This window comes from Rhinatrema bivittatum, chromosome 5 (genome assembly GCF_901001135.1).
Source record: "Rhinatrema bivittatum chromosome 5, aRhiBiv1.1, whole genome shotgun sequence".
In the NCBI taxonomy this organism is placed as follows: Eukaryota; Metazoa; Chordata; class Amphibia; order Gymnophiona; family Rhinatrematidae; genus Rhinatrema; species Rhinatrema bivittatum.
Window position 1 is genome coordinate 376,877,267 of NC_042619.1, and position 17,449 is coordinate 376,894,715.

A 17,449-nucleotide genomic window follows, 5' to 3' on the forward strand; every position below is an offset into this window, starting at 1 on the left:
GTGGTAACTCCTAATATGGAACCTAACATCGTGTAACTATAGCATGGGTTATGGTTCCCTATATGGAACACCTTGAACTTGTCCACATTACATTTCATCTGCCATTTGGATGACCAAGTCTCGCAAAGTCCTCCTGCAATTTATCACAATCCGCTTGTGATTTAACTACTCTGAATAATTTTGTATCATATGCAAATTTGATAACCTCACTCATTGCATTCCTTTCCAGATCATTTATAAATATATTAAAAAGCACCAGTCCAAGTACAGATCCCTGAGGCACTCCACCGTTTACCCCTTTTCCACTGAGAAAATTGACCATTTAATTCTATTCTTTGTTTCCTGTCTTCTAACCAGTTTGTAATCCAGGAAAGGACATCACCTCCTATCCCATGACTTTTTAGTTTACTTAGAAGCCTCTCATGAGGGACTTTGTCAAACACCTTCTGAAAATCCAAATATACATCTATTGTGTTGCACCCGTCGGTTGCAGACAGCTGTGACCTCTGTTGCTCACCTCTCTTTTGCCTGCTTCAGTGATTTCAAGGAGTCTTTTGGCCTTAGCCTGCAAACACCGCTCTACCCAGCATCCCCGGGATGGCTTGGGTGATCCCGGACGCCATCTTGATGACGGAGTTACCTAGGGCGCGTGCACACCTGCCTCCTTCTTTCCATCAAGGTGGGAACCTCTGAGGTGTTCCCTCCTGTGATGTCACCGGCCAAGAGGTATTTAAACCCTACACTTCCTAACATCCAGCGAGTTAGCAAGGACTTCTGTCTTGCCTGATTCTACTCCTAGAGAGATCTTCCCTTCGCTTCACAGTACTCGTTACTGACTACTGATAGTGGACTTAAGGTACCCGCTCCTCGGGGGCCTATTGTGTTCTGGCTATCTGCTCCACGGAGGGCCATGCTGCCTGCAGGAATCTTCTACTTCAGTCTGTGAGAACCATCATCTACCACCTTGGTGATAAGACCTTCAGTGTACCCCGTGCCTTGGGGCCCTACCGAGTGCTCTCTGTTGCCTGCCTCATCTCTACTAAAGTGAGTGCTTTCATCTTCTCTGCTCCTCTGCTTTGAGTGCTTCTCTCTCTCATCATCCACCTGATTTATGGTGTATCCCATGCTGTGGGCCACTACTGGATCACATCTAAGAAGCATCTCCACTCCAGAGGAGCTGCCCTGGCATACCCCGCTCTGCGGACCATTACCAAGAGGACCAGCATTGCACCACCTCAGTCCGGACTGAGTCTTTGCCCACCTAGTGGGATACTTACGTTCCTGCTTAATAAAGTCTAATCTCCTGTTGTATGTCTATTGAAGCTAGAGCATATCGTAGTTAGTCCCCACAGGGCTCCTTCCTGTGGGTGGAGCCAACTCTCACTACTAACGAGGGGTCCACAACCACACTGAACAATAACATATTGGTTGACATTTATTCACATGTTTATTAATCCCTTCAAAAAAAATGAAGCAGATTTGTGAGGCAAGACTTCCCTTGGGTAAATCCATGTTGATTGTGTTGCATTAAACCATGTCTTCCTATATGCTCTGTGAATTTGCTCTTTAGAATAGTTTCCACTATTTTTCCCAGCACTGAAGTCAGGATCTCTGGTCTATAGTTTCCCAGATCACCCCTGGAGCCCCATTTAAATATTTGGGTTACTTTGACCAACCTCCAGTCTTCAGGTACAATGAATGCTTTTAATGACAGGTTACGAATTGTAAATTATAGATCTGAAATTTCATTTTTGAGATCCTTCAGAACCCTGGGATGCATACCATCCAGTCCAGGTAATTTACTACTCTTTAGTTTGTCAATCTGGCCTAGTACATCTTCCAGGTTCACAGTGATTTGGTTGCTCATCTAATTCATTACCCTGAAAATCATTTCCAGAACCGGAATCTCCTCAAAATCCTCATTATTAAGCACAGAAGCAAAATATGCATTTAATCTTTTTGCAATGACCTTATTGTTGCGGTCGGGAGTGGATCCTTGTCCTGGGGCAGAGGTGGAATGCCTCCTGAAAGAGAACAGGAGGTAACTGCCCCCAGGGGGCGGAGCACTGGAGGAGACAGAGGCTAGGAAGAGCTTCACCACTGGAAGCTCGAGGTTCCCCCGGGAGGAGCCCATAGGGAACCAGGCCGCTTGGACTTAGGTGGGCCTTGCAGGGTCTCCTAAGAGAGTGAAAGTCCAGCATGCCCACGGAGACAGGGGGAGTGCAATCGGGTTCAAAGGTGGCTGCTGGTTGGAACAAGGAGAACCAGAACATAGTTGGTGATGACAAGGCGAGGAATAGAGCCAGAATCTGGAGACAAGGTCAGGCAGGCAAAGGTCAATGTCCAGAGGTCAGTCTGAAGAGTGGTCAGCAAAGCAGAGGTCAGGTACCGGAGGTCAGATGAGGTCAAAGGCAGGCTGAGGTCTTGAGGCAGACGGCAGGCAGGCAGGCAGGTTAGGAGCAAGCTGAGGTCTGAGGCAGGCGGCAGGCAGGTCAGGAACAGGCTGTGGTCTTTGAGGCAGGCGACAGGCAGGCAGGTCAGGAACATGCTTTGGTCTTTGAGGCAGGCGACAGGCAGGCAGGCAGGTCAGGAACAAGCTGAGGTCAGTACCAGTAAGACAGTCCGAGGGTATTACCTTGATAGACAGACGAACACAGGTACAAGCAGGGCACAGGAACTAGGATGCAGGAACGAGTCAGGAATAGAACTGGAACAGAAGGATCCTGGAACGAGATTAAGAACAAGCAGGAACAAGTACAAGTGCAGAGGCAATCTCAGAACAAACCGACCCGATTGCCAAGGCAAGGAAGCATAGACAGGAACTTCTTTAAATCGGGGAATCAATCAGGGTGCGCCACGGAGCTAGGACCCACCCTTGGCCCTACATGAGTCTGGGCAGTCCGCACACGCATGGGCATGGCCAACATGGCCAAGGATGGCGAACCTCGGCGTGAGGCCCGGCGCGCAGTGGAAGGCCCAGTGACCGCCGCCGCGGGACGCCGAGGCCTGGCAGGACGTGACTACCGCGAGGGAGGTCATCCCGGGACCCACTGTGGAACCATGAAGGTGAGCAGGCCCGCACGAGACGGCCACGGGTGGTAGCGTAACACTTATTTTCCCTAAGAGCCCCTTTAATCACTTGGTCATCTAATGGTCCAACCGACTCCCTCACAGGTTTCTTACTTCAGATATATTTAAAAAAGGTTTTATTATGAGTTTTTGCTTCTATGGCCAACTTCATTTCAAATTTTCTCTTAGTTAGTCTTATCAATTTTTTACACTTAACTTGACAATGCTTTGCTTCTTAATATTTTCTTCAGATGGATCCTTCCAATTTTTGAATGATTTTTTTTGGCTAAAATAGCCTCTGTCACCTTACCATTTAACCATGCCAGTAATTGTTTGCCTTCCTTTTACCTTTCTTAATATGTGGAATACATCTGGACTGCGCTTCTAAGATTGTATTTTTAAACAATGTCCATACCATACCAAAAAAGTAGTAAAAATGAACTGAGATGTTAAAAGAGAAAATCAGCGATGTGAAGACTCGTGTCCCCCCCCGACGTCATGACGACCAGCCAGCGGCGACCTGATTAACGGTGCGATTCCACCAGGCGCTGTTACAGAGGGGCAGCCCACTACCATAGGGCACTTAAAGAAAACTACATCTTGTGAGAAAAAGACACAAAAAGTAGTAAAAATGAACTGAGATGTTAAAAGAGAAAATCAGCGATGTGAAGACTCGCCCCCCCCCCCGACGTCATGACGACCAGTCAGCGGCGACCCGATTAACGGTGCAATTCCACCAGGCGCTGTTACAGAGGGGCAGCCCACTACCATAGGGCACTTAAAGAAAACTACATCTTGTGAGAAAAAGACACAAAAAAATAGTAAAAATGAACTGAGATGTTAAAAGAGAAAATCAGCGATGTGAAGACTCGCCCCCCCCCGACGTCATGACGACCAGCCAGCGGCGACCCGATTAACGGCGCAATTACACCAGGTATCGCGTGCCGGGCGTGACAAAGGGGTTTTCCCCTTTGTGCTCCCCTTCATGCTAACCTTTGTGCTCCTTCTAATATAATTATATTTATGTTTATGTTAATAATTTAACTTTTATTAATGTTATTTAGCTTTTTGCTTTGTTTAAAATTATTTCATTATTGACGCTTAAATGTATTAGACTAAGGAATTTTACTTCCTGCTCATTCTGTTTCATTGTAAACCGGTTTGATATGCATTTTATGCAGGAAAATCGGTATAAAAAAACTTAAAATAAATAAATACCTGTTGAACAGTTTTATCCTTTGCAACTTCACCTTTTAGTTTTTTTCTATTTTCCTCATTTTATCAAAGTTTTCCTTTTGAAAATTTATTGTTAGAGCTGCAGATTTACTTATTGTCCCCCTTCCATTTATTAGTTCAAAGTTGATCATATTATGATCACTATTGCCAAGTGGCCCCACCACTATTACCTCTCTCACCAAATCCTGTGTTCCACTAAAATCTAAAATATTCCTCTCTCTCTTGTTGATTCCTGAGCCAATTGTTCCATGAAGCAGTTGTTTACTCCATCCTGGAATTTTATGTCTCTTGAATGTCTTTACATTTACCCACTCAATATTGGGGAAATTGAAATCTTCCAAGACAGAAGCAAACCTTGCACATAAGCAAGTATCAGCAAAAACCGGTGCAAGAACACACTTAGGCCATCCACCTTCAAATATAAATAGTCTTTAATAGAAAGTCTTTCATTCAATGTAATCGGCAACTCCACATAAACTTGCAAACATGATTTAGATTGGTCCCCCAATCTAAATCATGTTTGCAAGTTTATGTGGAGTTGCCGATTACATTGAATGAAAGACTTTCTATTAAAGACTATTTATATTTGAAGGTGGATGGCCTAAGTGTGTTCTTGCACCGGTTTTTGCTGGAAATTGAAATCTCCCATTATTATTGCACTGTAAAAATTGGTTAGCTTCCCTGATGTCTCTTAGCATTTTATCATCTGTCTGACCATTTTGTCCAGGTGGACGGTAGTATACTCCTATCACTATACTCTTACCCAACACATATGGGATTTCTACCCATCCATCTCAGACAGGCCTTTTACCAGGAACAAGTACAAGTGCAGAGGCAATCTCAGAACAAACCGACCCGATTGCCAAGGCAAGGAAACAGAGACAGGAACTTCTTTATATTGGGGGATCAATGATGGTGCGCCATGGAGTTAGGACCCACCCTTGGCCCAATTGGCCTTTTACCACTTCTTAGCCCTGAAATTGAGAGAGGAGAGGCTGAAGCTCAAAGAACACTGTTCCTGCTATACTTGGCCCTGTTTACACTCTATAGGGCTGAAATCCATGCCCCCCGATGATGTCATCAGAACAGGGGGGTGAAGAGCCAGCGTGGGATGCCAGAGGAAGTCGTGCATCCATCTTAGACACAGCTCTGCCTCCTCTCTCCAAACTAACGGGTCTTTTACTACCTCTTAGCCCTGAAATTGAGAGAGGAGAGACTGAAGCTCAAAGGACGCTGTTCCCACTATACTCGGCCCTGTTTACACTCTATCGGGCTGAAAGCCATGCCCCCGATGTCATCAGAATGGGGGGGTGAAGAGCCAGTGTGGGATGCTGGAGGAAGTCGTGCATTCATCTCAGATGCAGCCCTGCCTCCTCCCTCCGGACCAACAAGCCTTTTACCACCTCTTAGGCCAGAAATTGAGAGAGGAGAGACTGAAGCTCAAAGGAGGTTGTTCCCGCTATATTCGGCCCCATTTACACTTTATCGGGCTGAAAGCCATGCCCCCTAATGATGTCATTGGAACAGGGGTGAAGAGCCAACGTGAGACCCTGGAGGCGCATCGGGCCGGAACATCGCACGACTTGTGCTCACGAAGGAGCGTGACAAAGGAGCCCCTTTGTGCACTCCTTCTTGTGCAATGAGTAATGTTTCTCACTTTGAGGTTTATTCAATTCGAGTAATTTCAGGTAGAGGTATTTATGGTGATCTTTCTGCTTCTGTTCGAAAAACTTCTCCTTGTAGACTTTCAAGTTTAGTAAATATTCCAGTCACTGTATCAGCATCCAACCCCGTTCCTTCTGACGTGAAAATTATGTTAATTAATGCTCAATCTGTTAGAAAAAAATTTCAATTTTTATATGATCTGATAGAGATGGAAAAACCTGATTTTTTTTTTTTTGTATAGTTGAGAGTTGGCTTTTAGACTCTGATTTAGTCACTTTAAATCAGATGTGTCCCATGGGATATTCATTTACTTCACAACCACGTGTTAAAGGTAGAGGTGGGGGATTGCTTATAATCTTCAAAGAAAGCTGGTATCTTAAGTCAAAATCTTAGTGGAATCTCTTCACAGGAATTACTTCTTGTTTATATATCAAGTTTTACCATCTATCTTGTTTATTATCCACCTAAACTTTTACATTCTAATCTATCTCTATTATTTGAGCAATTGCTTATGGCTCAAACTAATTTGAATAACATGTTAATATTAGGTGATTTCAATCTACCTTTCAATCACATTTCAGACGATAATCAGATACAATTATTTAATGACATTTTAGTGTCTCTGGGATGGTTTCAATTGATTCAGTGCCCTACACATCGATTAGGAGATATTTTTGATTTGGTTTATATTAATAATTTTTCTAAATTTCAGTCTATGAGTACTCCAGTTGTTAAAGATGTACCTTGGTCCGATCATTCTCTCATCAGTTTTTTTTTAACTGGTGCTAATGAAGTTAGCATATGTGCTACATCCTCTATATACTCTAAGAGATCTTTTATTGATATCTCTAAATTTAAACAGGCCCTTTCTCCTATTCCAGAATTTCTTGAGGATAATGACCTTGATAGTTATCACGCAATTACTGTACTTGATAATATTGCCCCAATGAAACAATTTATTCATATGAAAAAGAAGTTCAAACCATGGCTGACACCTTCATTAATCTTACATCAACTCTTAGAAGTGAGCGAAAATGGTTAAAAAAAAACCTTCTCGAGAATGAAGTCAATTTTAGAGCTTTATTAGCTAAATATCAGATAGAAATGCTCAATGCTAAAAAAAAAGAATACTATTCAAGAAAAATAAAGGAATTGGCAAATAGTCCAAAAGTCCTTTTTCATCTTGTGCATAACGTGACCAGAGATCATAAGGCGAATAGATCCTGTACTGATTCTTTATCAGCTGATATGTTTTCAAAATATTTTGCCTTAAAAATTAAGAATCTTTCATTGATTTTCAATGATGTCATCCCTGGATTCTCTAATGAAGCTTCCACTAGTTGTCCAGTTTGGACAACCTTTGAGACTGTCTCTTTGTTGGAAGTGTCCAATATTGTTTCACATATGAATAATACAATTTGTCCTATGACAAATATTCCAGTATCAATTTTTAAAGCTATCTTTGATGTTTTGAGTTCATCCATTACTTCCATCGTGAACATTTCACTCAATTCAGGAGTGATGCCTAACAGTTTGAAATCTGCTTCAGTTAAACCTCTATTAAAAAAGCCACATTTGGATGCTAATAATGCAGCAAATTATAGACCAATCTCTTCATTGCCATTTGTAGCCAAGATCATTGAAGGCACTGTATTAAAACAACTTACTGATTGTCTCAAAAATAACGAAATTCTAAACTCACATCAGTTTGGGTTTCATCGTGGTATGAATACTGAGCCTTCTCATTTCTCTTATTAACTCTATTAAATGAGGTCTTGTTGGAGGTCAGCAATACCTGTTGGTTTCATTGGATATATCTTTGGCCTTTGATACGGTCGATCATGATATTCTACTTTTTCGTCTTCGTGAATGTGGTGTCTCTGGAGTGGTTCTCTCATTGTTTATTGATTATCTTAACGGTCATTCTCAATCTTTTAAATTCAATCATCAGTCTACTTCTTCTCAATCATCAAAATAAACTTTCTCTTAATACAAACAAAACATAATTTTTATTGATACATCGGCCTCATTCTGTGCCACAAAAAAATAACATTACTCTTGATAATTTTTCTTTTCCACTCAACAAACCTGTTAAAAGCCTCAGAATTTTGCTGGATGAAACTCTATCTTTTAAATCCCAAAGTAATTGTTAAATCTGGGTTCTATAAACTTTGCTTGATCTCTGCTTCATGATTATGATCTTCATACTGTGGTACGAGCTATTCTTTTTCCGCATGTAGACTATTGCAATAGTCTGGTAATAGGGCTGCCCAAAGTTACTATACAACCTTTGCATCTACTACGTAATGCAGCTGCTAGACATGTATCCAATACTAAACGTTTTGAGCATATTTCACCAGATCTTTCTAGCTTGAAATGGTTATCCATCTCTGAGCATATTGGATACAAGATTGCCATGGCAGTATTTAAATTACTTAGCCCAGATTCGCCACTTTGGACTAATGCTCTGTTACGTATCTACAAACCCACTCGTGGGTTGAGATCTTCTCAACTTGGCTTACTCAATATACCCTCTGTCCTTCTCGCGCATCTTTCCTCTATGAGAGAAACATCATTCTCTGTAGCTGCTCCAGCTCTGTGGAATCTCCTCCCATTTGAGCTGCATACACAAGATAACTTGAAAAAATGTAGATGTTTATTAAAAGACTTTCTTCTTCAACATGCTTATAGAATGTTCTAAATAACTGATGAGTTGCACATAGAAGATAGTCTTTCTCCCTCAATATGCTTATGATTTCTTCTAAAATATATAATGATGGAATAGCACGGTTAGTGAATACTAACAATACGAATTTCCTTCGGCAAATGTCTTTTTTGTTTGTTTTCTTTTTTTTTTTGAATGCTAATGGTATGTTTATTATTTGTATGGTATGTTATCAAATTATTTTATGTATGTTTTTACTGTGAATCACCTAGACCTGTGACAGGCGATCAATAAATTTTAATAAAAATGAAAAAAAATATGTAGATTCTACTGAGCATTTAGTCTCCTGTATTAGAGATGTGAATCGTTTTCCATATCGTCTTAACGATAGAAATCGTGTGGCAGGGCAAGAAAATCGTGTTAGGCACGATTTTTTAGTTAAAAAATCGTTAAAAATCGTTTTTTCCGATTAGTGCGCACTAACTGGGAGTTAGTGCGCACTAACTGAAAATGATACAATTTGACACTTTTCAGATCAGTTAAGGTCAGTTTAGGAATGAATATGTATTCCTATTGGCTGCCCTCTTATTTATTCATGTTACCAAGCTTCCCACTGACAGTATATGGGGGATGGGAAATGGAAACAGTTGGTAGCTTGACAAAACAAGTAATGTGATCAGTCAATGTGACTAGAACTTGTGCCCTAACCCTAATACCAGGGGTATTGTGATCTTCCTGCACACAGTGCCCTATCCCTATTAATACCAGGAGTGTTGTGATCTTCCTGCACACAGTGCCCTATCCCTATTAATACCAGGAGTGTTGTGATCTTCCTGCACACAGTGCCCTAACCCTGGCACCAGGGGTGTTGTGATCTTCCTGCACACAGTGCCCTATCCCTATTAATACCAGGAGTGTTGTGATCTTCCTGCACACAGTGCCCTATCCCTATTAATATCAGGAGTGTTGTGATCTTCCTGCACACAGTGCCCTAACCCTGGCACCAGGGGTGTTGTGATCTTCCTGCACACAGTGCCCTATCCCTATTAATACCAGGAGTGTTGTGATCTTCCTGCACACAGTGCCCTAACCCTGACACCAGGGGTGTTGTGATCTTCCTGCACACAGTGCCCTATCCCTGGCACCAGGGGTGTTGTGATCTTCATGTACACAGTGCCCTATCCCTATTAACACCAGGAGTGTTGTGATCTTCCTGCACACAATGCCCTATCCCTAATACCAGGGGTGTTGTGATCTTCCTGCACACAGTGCCCTATTCCTGATACCGGGGGTGTTGGGATCTTCTTGCACACATCCCGGTATCAGGGATAGGGCACTGCATGCAGGAAGATCACAACACTCCTGGTATCAGGAAAAGGGCACTGTGTGCAGGAAGATCACAACACCCCTGGTATTAGGGATAGGGCACTGCGTGCAGGAAGATCACAACACTCCTGGTATTAATAGGGATAGGGCACTGCATGCAGGAAGATCACAACACCCCTGGTATCAGGGATAGGGCACTGTGTGCAGGAAGATCACAATACCCCGGAGGAGTGAGGGTCAGGCAGCTCCCCCCTGTCTGTGAAGCCAGCCTCTCACTAGTAATGCAGGGAGGGAGCTGTCTCAGACTTCACCATCCTCCCCCCCCTCACCCACGCACCATTCACTAGCTGGGACATGGGGGAAGTCAGGAGTGAGGGTCAGGCAGCTCCCCCCTGTCTGGGAAGCCAGCCTCTCACTAGTAATGCAGGGAGGGAGCTGTCTCAGACTTCACCATCCTCCCCCCCCTCACCCACACACCATTCACTAGCTGGGACATGGGGGAAGTCAGGAGTGAGGGTCAGGCAGCTCCCCCCTGTCTGTGAAGCCAGCCTCTCACTAGTAATGCAGGGAGGGAGCTGTCTCAGACTGGTATCAGGGATAGGGCACTGAGTGCAGGAAGATCACAACACCCCTGGTATCAGGAATAGGGCACAGGTTCTAGTCATATTGACTGATCACATTACTTTTTTTGTCAACTACCAACAGTTTTCATTTCCCATCCCCCCAACCATCACCTCAGTTGTAACCTTGGTAACATCAATAGATAAGAGGGCAGCCAGCCAATAGGAATACATATTCATTCCTAACTGACCTTTACTGACCTGGATAGTGTCAATAATTTGTATCATTTTCTGTTAGTGTTCCTGAGTTTCCATTTCCATTTCCCATCCCCCCAACCATCACCTCAGTGGGAACCTGGTTAACATCAATAGATAAGAGGGCAGCCAGCCAATAGGAACACATATTCATTCCTAACTGACCTTTACTGACCTGGAAAGTGTCAATTTGTATCATTTTCAGTTAGTGCGCACTAACTCGAGTTAGTGCGCACTAACACGATTTAACGATTTTTAACGATAAATCGTTAGAATTTCTATTGTATCATGTTCTATAACGATTTAAGACGATATTATAATTATCGGACGATAATTTTAATCGTTAAAAAACGATTCACATCCCTATCCTGTATGATCTTTATCCTGTTGGACTCTATACCCTCCCGGACATACACCCCATCAAGTTGATTCTCCCTATCATTGTGTTATAATTTGTATCCTGATATAGCACTGTCCCATTGGTTATCTGCCTTCCACCAGGTCTCTGAGATGTCATTTATGTCTATCTCATCATTTACTGTTATACATGCTAACTCTCTCATCTTAGTTCTTAGACTTCTGGCATTGGTATACAGACATTTCAAAGCACTTTTTTTGTTTGTATTAACAAGCTGCTTTTCAGTTGATAGGGATAATTTAGAAATCTTTGGCTCAGGTGATTTTTTACACATAGGCACATGGATTACGTTTGCTTTTACTGGAACCTCTCTGTTGGGATGCCCTAACTCTCCTGTTTCATTAGTATCCTTCAAAGATATATTCCTCCAAACTATGCATTGCTCAGTGACTGTTCTAGTTTAAAAGCTACTCTATCTCCTTTTTAAAAGTTAGCGCCTGCAGCCTGGTTCCACTCTGTTTAAGATGGAACCTATCCTTTCGTAAAAGTCTCAGCATTCCCCAAAAGTTTCCCAGTTCCTTACAAAACTGAATCCCTCTTCCCTGCACCATCGTCTCATCCACGCATTGAAACTCTGGAGCTCTGCCTGCCTCTGGAGACCTGCATGTGGAACAGGAAGCATTTCAGAGATTGCCACCTTTGCAGCAAGCAGGCAAGTTACCAGGCAGTCCTCATGTCCACCAGCCATGTGTCTGTCTGCATTTCTAATAATCAAGTCACGAACTATGATGGCCGACCTAATGCTTCTGTCCTGGGCAGTAGCCCTAGGAGACTTGTCCTCAGTGTGAGAGGACAATACATCACCTGGAGAGCAGGTCCTTACTACAGGATCACTTCCTGCTACACCAGGGTTATGTTCTCCTACTGGGAGACCTTTCTGATCCAAGGCAGCACCGGGGCTACTAGACTGGATTTGGGACTTGGTTACAATGTCCCTGAAGATCTCATCAATGTACCTCTCTGTCTGCCTCAGCTCCTCCAGCTCTGCCACTCTAGCCTCCAGAGTTTGGACTCGTTCTCTGAGAGCCAGGAGCTCTTTGCACCGGCTGCACACATACGATCTCTCACCGGTGGGTAAAAAATCATATATGTGACACTCAATGCAAAAGACTGGAAAGCCCCCCTCTTGCTGCTGGACCACCACCAAAACCTCACCTCGAGTTACTAGCTTGCTGTCCTAAAGTGGTATAAAGAGTTGATTACTATGAGAGCCTTGTGAACACATTCTCTCTCTCTCTCTCTCCCACTCCAGGATCAGCTCAAAATAAGAAAATTCCTGTTTGGACACTTCACCTTATTGAAATGTATAGCATTTTGATGAATCTAGACCTGAGTCCTATACAAATGCATGCAAAACAGCTCATTAATATTAACATGGATTACAATAAATTTTACAGTCTAGCATAGTCCATGAAAAGTTAATTATACCTCTAGGTATAGTCAACTTTTTCTCCAACAGCATCAGCAGGCTTATGTGCCTGCCAGTGATCTCTGCCGCTTCCCACCCCCAAAACACGCACACCATGCTTTGAAAAGGGGCAGTTAACCCTGAGTAACAAGCCCACCCTGCATATGAAAGCTCCCCCCCCCCCAGTGGAAATTCTCATTGAATTCCTCAGTCACTCTAGCTCTGCCAGCATCGTCATCCAAAATATTCATCATGGCTGACTTCACATAAGGGACAAAGAGAAGTCTTTGCTCAGCCATGCCATTTTGAATGGTGACATTGGCATGGGCTTTTGGTAGGGGATTTTGAGTGTAGAGAGGGCAATTTCTGAGGGCTTACTGCCCTTTTAAGAAGCACAGTAATAGCAATTGGAATGTGTATTGCCATTTCTGGTAGAGGATAAACCGTCAGACCACAAAACACCTATCTTCTACAGACTACAATGAATACTGATTGAAACCAGGATTAAATTCAAAGCCTACTCCTTCATTTTTAAATGTGTGAGCAAACAGGCCCTGGCGTATCTCACCTGTCTCCTTGCCTCTTCTACACCCTGGCTAGAGAGCTCTGATCCTCAAGTCCCTTCTCTCCTCCCCGACCCTGACTTCTGCCAAATTGAGCTGCACAAGACTAAGAGCTCCCAAGGCCTGGAATGAGGTTCCTTTGCTCATCCGCCAAGAACCAAACTACCTCGCTTTTCAGAAAAAAAACCAAGGCAAGGCTATTCAACCAGGCCTCTCCCCAGCCGGCTCATTAGGAATATAAAAGTTTTACCCACACTTGGTCCTTATGCCATACAATGGCCCTCAGTGTTAACTATATTAACCATGTTATACCTGTCAATTTCTGTAAACCAAAACTGGCAAAAAGTGGAATATCAAATGTTCGCGAACAAATAAATAAATAATGCTGTGGTATCTGCTTGCTTTAAAATGGGGTGTCAGTGCTCCATTTTAATAAGGCTTAGTAAATTGGCTCTTTAGCAGAGAACAATCTGTTTTTTTCTTACAGGATGAAAAAGCATTTGTCATGTCATCACCAAGAGTGGAAGTTAAGCCTAACAAAATTGAATTCTTCAGAATTGACAAGCACGACACTGGAACTTATGCGTGTGATTACGTTCAGTGTGATAACACCAGCCTGTGTGACATCACCAATAAGTGGATAATGAGAGCAGTACTCAAGGTGATTGTGATTGGTATGTAACAGAGTAAGTCTGCATTCTAAAATGCTAGATATCTGACTGTTTCCAATAAAATGGCATGCCAAAAATGCCCTCTACAGAGTGGTTATTACTCTATGAGGAGTCCTTGTGCCTTTGTAAGCCCTCTGAGGACAGGGAAATACCTACCGTTCCTGAATGTAATCTGCTTTGAAGCACTGAAAAAAGTGCAAAAAGTGGAATATAAAAATCTAAAAAAATTAATAAATAAATCTAAATATAGGGGTCAGTTTTCAAAGGAACGTGCCTGCATCCATGTGCGTGCGGTTCCTGGTGCACGCACATGGACGCGGCTATTTTATAACACGTGTGTGTCATAAAATACGATATCCGTGCACACATGCGCGGTGGATTTTAAAATCCATGTGCGCATGTGCAAGCGGTGCATGCTGGGGGGGTGAGCATAGACTCCACCCACAGGGAGGAGCCCTGTGGGTGCTCACTACAACAGGCGAATGTCTCAGTAGTGAAAGACAACAGAAAGGTTTTATTATACTGCCAATGATGATCCGTGAAGCGAGTCTAGGAGTCAGTGGATGAATACCGTCTCTAGGCATAGCTTGTGCTGGTTACTCCGGTAGTGGTCCACGGAGCGGAGTAGGCCGGAGGCAGTGATGACAGCTGGGCGCTGCTAGTGGCCCACAAGCAGGGTAACCTGGGAACCCGTGCCACGAAGGTAGATGAGCAGGTGTTGTACTCACTGAGACTATGTAAGTAGACGGCAAGAAGGCAGGTCAGGTGTCGAGGAGACCCAAGACTGGAACAGGAGGGGACCCATGGAGCAATGCAGGAACTCACAGGATGAGTAGCGAGAGAGAATGGTCCTCCGAGGAGCGGATAGCCCTGAATGTGGGAAGGCCTCTGAGGAGCGGGTAACTGGGTCACTCAGAAGGACAGCGAAGCGAAGTCCCAGAATGGTGGAAGTAGCAGGACGGGAATCCTTGCTAACTCAAATAGCAAGGAAGTCAGCTGAGCTTAAATTTGGGAGTTTATATTGACCAAGAATTAACCTTCAAAAATCATATCGCAAACAGGACACAAGAAGGATACTATAAATTGTTAATTTTAAAAAGATTAAAACCACTGTTAAAATCAAAAGACTTTAGAACAGTCCTGCAAGCCTTAATTTTTCAATCAATTGATTATTTCAATGCTTTACTGCTCAGACTGCCTCATTCAACACTCCATCCATTACAAATTATGCAAAATTCTGCTGCACGACTACTTACAGGTACCAATAGAAAAGAACATATTACACCAATATTAAAAGAACTTCATTGGTTACCAATTGAACAATGTATATAGTTTAAAACCCTCTGTATTATTCATAAAGCAATACACAAGGAGAAGGTGGAATGGCTGAACGCTGCAATACGGGTACATATACCCCAAAGAAACTCAAGATCTGCCAATAAAGGCCTACTATCTATTCCCTCTATGGTTTTGGCAAAATTGACGTCAGTGAGAGAAAGAGCTTTGTCACTTGCTGCCCCAAAACTCTGGAATAAATTACCGGTTGAGATATGATTAGTAACAAACATAATAACATTCAGAAAAAAAGTCAAGGCATAGCTTTTTCAACAAACATTCAATGAAGGCACCAGTAACTTGTGAAACAAGCTCTATACGGAGATAAGTGCTAAGAGAGGTTGAGAAAAAAAGGGTGTTGAATGTTTTGGTATTATATGGTTTTTTTTAGGCCTTTTATAAAAAATATTGTAACAAATCGAATAATTTTAGGATGTGTTTTTATACTGTCTGTATTGATTTTTATTTTATTTTATATTGTGAAACTTTGGAAACCGGTATGATGGTTTTTCCTAATACCGGTATAGAAAATTTAAATAAATAAATAAATAGATATGGTAGGCTGATGACATCATGCGGTGGGGACGCCCCCGAGGTTCCCGTCATGACGTGCTAAGAAGGGGGCAGGCACGTACGCGCGTGTGCCTTAGGTAGCCCTGGATGTAAGCTGGCTGCCAGGAGCACCCACGCCATCCCAGTCATGCCATGAGGGTCAGTGTACAGATGCAAAGGTCGCCCTCCTTCCCAGACTCAGAGCTGGATAGAGAAAAGAGGTGAGCAGCAAAGGTCGCAGCCACCTGCGACCGACGGGAGCAACATTTAGCTTTTTTGCAAGCAGCGCCCTGGAGATGACATCCCTCATAATTTACACTTTTTCCACCGGCAACCGCAAATTCATTTCGACAGAATCCAACTCAATACTTAGAAAAGCCAGACAAGTACAGGATCCCTCTGTCTTACCTTCAGCTATGGAGATCCCAAAATGTGAGGCAGTCCTCTGAAAACAGCGCAGAAAATGCAATCAAGTCGACGAAGACGAGTCACCTATGAACAGAAAGTCATCCAGATAGTGCACGATGTTTGCTACACCAGCCTTTTTGGCAACCACCTATTAAACAAACGAACTAAAGACTTCAAAGTAAGTGCACATGATTGAACACCTCATGGCCAAGCATCTATCAAAATAAAATGCATCTTGAAAATGAAAACCCAACAAGGAAAAACACTCTGGGTGTATAGGGAGCAGCCAGAAGGCAGACTCGATGTCCACCTTTGCCATCAAGGCCCCCATGCTGCAACAACAGACAACAGCTACTGCCAATTCAAAAGAAGCATACCGTACAGTCCAAAGATCTCTGGGAATGTAATCATTGACAGAATTGCCTTCCGGGAACGAAAGATTATGAATTAAGCGAAAATTTCCTGGTTCCTTCTTCAGTTCCACCGATAAAGGAGATAAAACCATATCAACAAAGGACCCGCAATTCTACATATCAACATATCAATTCTACATATCAACAAAGGACCCGAGTTGATCTCATTTTGCAATTTTGTAGCAACCACATGAGCCAATTTCCGAACTGACGGACAGTTCTGTCCCCCCCAACCCCCACTGGACCCACAAAGGGAATGTGAAAACCATGTTCAAAACTGTGAAACAAGAGAAGCGCGGCCTCTACTTTTGGGTACCTCCCCAACCACGGAAACATGGCCACCAAATGGATGGGGTTAGGAGCCCTCTCAACCCAGGAGGCCTGCACCTATCAAACCGACCGCTGGGGCCACTGCAATCCCAGCCTGGCATGCCCCTTGCCCCCCTGGGCCCTGGATCTGCCCCAGGAACCAGCCCCAGCTGAGTATTCAGACACATGCACTACCCCCAGCTTCAGCACCAGACAACTCCGTGTGTGAAACTACTGCAGGCACAGCCACCGGAAAAGACCCAGGAGTCTCACCAGATGGGGGGGGGGGGGGGGGGGGGGCTGTTGCGAGACCGCGTGTTGGGGATCAAAGAGGCAGCTGAAGCACCCACCCTCTCCTAACCACCGCGGCCTTGCCACTGCGCACCCGGGCTCGTGAAGCCCACACCCTGGAACCGCCCGTGTCCGAACTTACCACTGCCGGAGCAGCCTCAATACCCGCACCACCACTGGCCCTCTCCAAAGCCACCAGTCGGCTCCCCACCTGGCAACGCCACTTCCTTGGACTCCATTGCCAGGGCCCCAAAACCACGGTAAGCCATCAGACCAGGGATGCAGCATCAGGCGCAGCAGCGGGC

General features: G+C 43.7%; 1 protein-coding gene across 1 annotated transcript in view; it reads left to right on the top strand.

Moving 5' to 3' along the window:
• IL18RAP (interleukin 18 receptor accessory protein) overlaps positions 1 to 17,449 on the top strand; it is a 120,579-nt gene that overhangs the window by 32,228 nt on the left and 70,902 nt on the right. Inside the window, exon 6 of the mRNA XM_029604832.1 lies at positions 13,653 to 13,839. Coding sequence (XP_029460692.1) covers positions 13,653 to 13,839 — 187 coding nt within the window. The remainder of the gene's footprint in view (positions 1 to 13,652; positions 13,840 to 17,449) is intronic.